The sequence below is a fragment of the Eurypyga helias genome, unplaced genomic scaffold (genome assembly GCF_000690775.1).
Source record: "Eurypyga helias isolate BGI_N326 unplaced genomic scaffold, ASM69077v1 scaffold9896, whole genome shotgun sequence".
In the NCBI taxonomy this organism is placed as follows: domain Eukaryota; kingdom Metazoa; phylum Chordata; class Aves; order Eurypygiformes; family Eurypygidae; genus Eurypyga; species Eurypyga helias.
This window is the reverse complement of record NW_010254654.1, coordinates 1-5,133: the sequence shown is the minus strand read 5'-3', so window position 1 is coordinate 5,133 and position 5,133 is coordinate 1. Positions and strand designations below refer to the sequence as shown.

The 5,133-nt window shown below is 48.9% G+C and overlaps 1 protein-coding gene across 1 annotated transcript; it reads right to left on the bottom strand.

Moving 5' to 3' along the window:
* Nucleotides 1-671: 671 nt before the first annotated feature.
* TMEM38A (transmembrane protein 38A) lies at nt 672-3,119 on the bottom strand. The gene is made up of 5 exons (XM_010153079.1): nt 2,968-3,119; nt 2,249-2,433; nt 1,568-1,655; nt 1,347-1,464; nt 672-1,038 (listed from the first exon to the last, which is right to left on the bottom strand). Exons 1-5 carry the CDS (start codon nt 3,111-3,113, stop codon nt 811-813), a joined length of 765 nt encoding a protein of 254 aa, XP_010151381.1. The 5' UTR covers nt 3,114-3,119; the 3' UTR covers nt 672-810.
* Nucleotides 3,120-5,133: the final 2,014 nt, after the last annotated feature.

Here is a 5,133-nt window from a genome sequence, read left to right as displayed (position 1 = left end):
GTAGTAATAAATATGTATTTACACTCACACACGCTTGTATCCCACAAACAAAGCAGAACCATGCTTCTCTAGTTAAATACCGTCAGCTTTGAGGTGGGACACACTATTACTAGCAACGTGCAGCAACGCTACACAAGAGTTTAGAACCATAACAGTACCAGTCGGGGGCATTTCACAGCTTCAAAGCTCTTGCAAACACAGACCTAGTTAAGGAAGTGACCGTCTGTTACCAATCAGAGGGAACACAAGTGCGGGGTTTGGCTAGGACACCCAACTCGATGTCCTTATTGCATATACAATGTCACATCAGCTGGAGATACGGCAGATGTGGGAGCTAGGAAAAATTAGATCAGGCTCATATGAGACCACTTAATTTCCTTGAGTACGAAATCCAATTTCCACACTGATTGTATCTAAACAGTTTGCTCTTTTGGTTGACATCGGAAAGGTCAGTGAAAACTCAGAGGAACTTAGGAGTTGCAGGAGCACAAACCATTACCTCCATTCATAAATAAACACAGTGAGAGGTTTTACATCACTTGAAAATGCTGCATCATAACTGCTGACAGCTTGGGAACTGGCACCCATTTATCATCCTGGCAGGAATCTACAAATCCCTGAAAATATCATCAGAGGAGAGAGACAGAGACCAAGAAGCAAGCAGCAGCACAGAGAGCACAAACGAAATTCAGGGACCCGCCTGGCAGTGTCCTGGCTTCCACCTCCTCTGGAGTCTGAGAGAGAAGGGCTGAAGGATAAAGGAGGTCACAGGTGGCTTTAGACAGCTCTGGAAGAATTTTCTTGGCCTATTTATTGTGTGGTTGCTTTTTTCGCTTTCCGTTTCCTTGTGCCTTCATTTAGCTCCTCTTTTGACTTTGCAGGAGGAGGCGGAGGATAGGAAACCTCATGGGAGGCCCCATGCTGATCATGATGATGACTGGTGTGTCCACTGGAAACGGAGCCGAAGAAAACGGGGCAGATGAAGCTTTCCACTGGCGCAAAAGGCGAGGCGTGAGAGTGAGTTGCCGTCATGAAGACCTGCCGTGCAACAGTGAGTAATCAGAGATCACACACACCAGCTATGACATATGAACTAGAAAGGAGCATTCCAGTTACCCCGGGTAAAAGCCCCTACTGCTACGTCACTCAAGGCTGTATCACAAGGATCTTCTACCATGCTGCCTACGTGACGGAGAATTTAGCCTCTGATTTCCTGAGCAGATCCTGCCTGGTGTGTACAGCCAGTGCCTTCAGCAGTGGCTTAGGAATGTGAACACCCCCAGTTACGTCTGTACCCTTTCTCTGGTTCTTTGGATTCCTCAGCAGCAAACCTGCTGTAAACTTACCTTGCAAACTATCATGAACATGGTGAAAAAGAAGATGAGGTTGGCTTCAGAGACAGGGAGCCAGCGCATTTGTTGCAGGGTGAAGAGGACTGTGCCATACAGACTAGCCTTTGTAGGGCTGGAAGAGAAATAAAGACGTTTTCTAGGTTTGCATCCAGTCCCGAGTGGTTCTTTAAATTCCATTTTTGGTCTGACCGAGAATTTACAGGCTACCTACTTACAAGGACATATGAAGAATTTCGTTTGTTTCTGGCATCCAGACCCCACGCAGCAGTTGCTCGAAGTTAGACATCAGGGCAACACCAGAACCTGCGAAACAGTGAAAGTGAACAGCTCGAATTGCCACCCCAGAGGAGAGCTCTGCTGTCTTTTCTGGATCCCCAAGGGATAACCTAAGGGGAAAAAAGGGTTCATAACCTTCTTCCCAAATTTAAAAGAAGTTAGCCTAAAACAACAGAGCAGGGCAAATGCTTTCTAGGCTTCCTGTAAAGTGTTTCCTGACGCAGGGAAAGGGCATTTGCCTCTGTTCCATTCACTGAGGCTCTAACGCTTACCCAAACCAAAAGTTAAACTGGCTGGGCTGTTTCAACACTGACAGAATCAATCCCTCTGAAAAGACAGAAGTGAGGGGAGTGATGACAGAATGCAGGAGAAAGCACAAAGAATTCCTGAATTCTCCACCCGTATTTCATAGTGACTCCAGTTCCTCCTGCCTCCACAGAAGTTCGACGATGGCTCGACTGCCAGCCGTTCCTGTGCTCGAGGGAACTCCACTGCAAGAAGCCAGCTGAGCACACCCCCACCCAGCCCGCTGGCCAGCACTGAGGGACGTGCTGGCCTCAGGCTTCCCTCACAGAGGCTCCCGTCCCTCCCTGCTGCGTCAAGAGAATCTCATGTTTCACCTTTGACCCATCCGGTAGCCATCATAACGAACCATCCGTGGTGGTAACGGTGATGAGCGTGGTGGACTCCAGCGGCAATTTTGCGAACTCTGACCACCTCCTTCATTGCCACAAAGATGAGCTTCACGGGCAGGAAGCTAACACACTTGTAGAAGAGGTTCATGGGACAGAAGAATATCAAATACCTGCAACAAAACCACAGCGAGTTTAAGAACCCGTTTGTCCTGAGCTGGGTCGTGCAGAGAGGACCGACACTGGTGTCAGCCCGAGTTATGTCAGGGAGAAGGAAACGCTGGTTCTGTCGTGCAAAAAACGCACGTACAGCCCACACGTGCTGAGAAACTTAAACTTGGAGTAACTGTGGGTAATTTGTGCAGTTTCACCAACAGGATGCATAAAATGCCCCCAGATTTTCAGCGTGTGCCGCTCCCCTGCTGCAGGTGGTACCAGCGCTTTTGCCGTCCAGCTGCTCTGAACAGAAACGCCCGGCGGCTGGGCTGGACCCAACCCTCACAATCACATCAGCAAACTGCTCAAAGAAACCGAAGATTTAGGAATACGAAAGACTGGAAGACTACCCCACCCCACCTCTTCTTTCCCCAGATAATCCAAGCAAGACAGTGCCCGTGTCACCCAAAGAGCACGCCTCCCTTCACACCGGAGCGTTTCGCAGCCAGCGCCCCATGCTCAGTACGTGAGGTGAAGTGCAGGAGACTCACCAGACTGCCGAGGCCAGGATGACACTGGAGTTATTACTGAAGTAATCAATAGGCGGTTCTCCAAGTAACAGATCAGCAAGTATGTAACTCCCAAAGCAGTGGAGCATAGCACACAGCCAGGAGGCAAAAGGGCTCTTACGAGACATCTCCACGGCTCCTGTGATGCAAATTCTGCGTGAGAAGACGGATTCGGCAAACAAGCAGAACCTTCAAGACCCTCTAAGAAAGAGGCTTGTGGTGCATCTTCTCCAACAAAATCAGTCAAAGAGAAGTGCTTGTAAAACAAAATACAAAGGTGTGTAATCTGTGAAACCGGAAGAAGGAGCAGATTTTGTCCAGAGATGGCAGGGGTGGTCACAGCTTGCGGCCCCCCGTAAGGTTTCACATGAGCGGAGGCTTAGAAGGTCATGAGTTGGCTGAGAGGTTATCTCCTGTATTCGCTGCTACCTACTGCCATCAGAAAGAACAACCTTTTTCCCTCGAAATCAATGTCTTTTTATAGTCTAAAAATGAAACACATCCTAGTACCATTATCTCCATTGCTTCAACCTAAGTGGCCTTTAGAATTCATGAACTATCTGTTCAGCTCTTTCATTCATAAGATAACCTGTAAAAACGCAACAGTGATTCTTAAGCTTCATTTGAAAGAACAGGATTTGAGGATTCTTCCCTGCTCCTGTACTAGTTTGGAAATGCCCCCTGAAAATACAACTAGATATTAAACCAGCGTTACGATTTGGTAACACATTATGGTGTCCTCCCACAGCCTTTTACTGCTTTGGGTTTTTTATTCCCTTAGCCATTTTCATCCACCTCGGTACTTCTTCAAGGAAGTCTCTCAAGAACATCGATTCTGCAGGATTGTTTCATCACCTAAACTGCTCCAGAGTCCTTTGTGTAGCCTTTCAGATACCAAAACTGTTCAATAAGCCAGTAACAGGCAGTCAGAAGAAAGAATGGTAAAATGTTACGTCAACGTTACACCTTAAACAGCAGTAAGTGAATCAGCATATGCCAGAGCTACGCCTGCTCAGGCTCCTCCGTACTCCGAGACATTTGAACCAGCTGAAAGCACAGTGGAAGCGAGACAGCTGCAACAGACGTGTTATGAAGCTGGTTCTATAGGAGCCTGAAGTTTAGCTTGAGGCTTAAATTTAGTAACACTTGTTTTTCTTTGGCTCCATGAAGCCATGCTGTCTCCACGGGGGAAACAGGACGTTACTGTCCTGACACTTGATTCAGCACAGGAGCTGGGGGATGAAGGTGGTTAGGCATCTAGTGAAAAGCACACCCCAGCCTTAGCCAGTCCGAGCGGATTACTGGGCTTACGTACTTTGAAAAGCTATTTTCATAAGGGTTGCCTGTTAACTGTTCCATTCAGGACTTAATGCGGGAAGACAGCTGTAAGCGACTGGGCCTCAAACCCCCAGCAGTTCTGTTTACACGGAGTTTAACTGAACAGTATGTACGTCGCACAGCGCAGCGATCCGACCGCTGCAGGGTTCCAAAATCATACGGAGGTGGGTTTTCGTTTTCCCCTCGGTCATCGGGCAGTTACACTGAAACTGTTCAAAACGGAGCACGAAGAGTGCACGCGCTATCGAAGATACACAGAGGAAACCAAAGCCCGGTCAGGCTGCAACAGCGCGGCAGGTGAAAGCTGGGATGCAGATCTATCGATCTTTACGAGGTAAGCCCAGGGGAATAAACAGCAAGGTCAGTTAGGGTGCCTGAAATCTTCCGCATCAGATTACAGCATGATCCGGAAGGTGGGAAGAAACCTCGAGGTTTACTGACGGCCTTTTTGTACATGAACAGGAGAGTATTGCTGCAAAACCAGACAAGCCGAAATGTAACCCTCGCTCCTGGGAGAGCAGCAAAGGAATCCAATCTTAAATAAACTGCAAGATAACTTTCTGAAATCACCAGCTCTCGGCTTTCCCTGCCCGCTGTCCCGGCACACGTGCCCGGGCGCTGGAGCGAGGCTCCGAGCCCTCGATGCCCTACACGTTTCGATGCCCTGCTCTCGGGACCTTCACAGCAGGCGGGAATGACCCCTTCGCGCACCAAAACGTCAGGTTTGTGCCTCAGCACACGACACCGCGCGTTCCCGCTGCCCCCCGTGCCATCAGCACCCTCACGAAGCCGTTTCACCCCGCCCCCGGC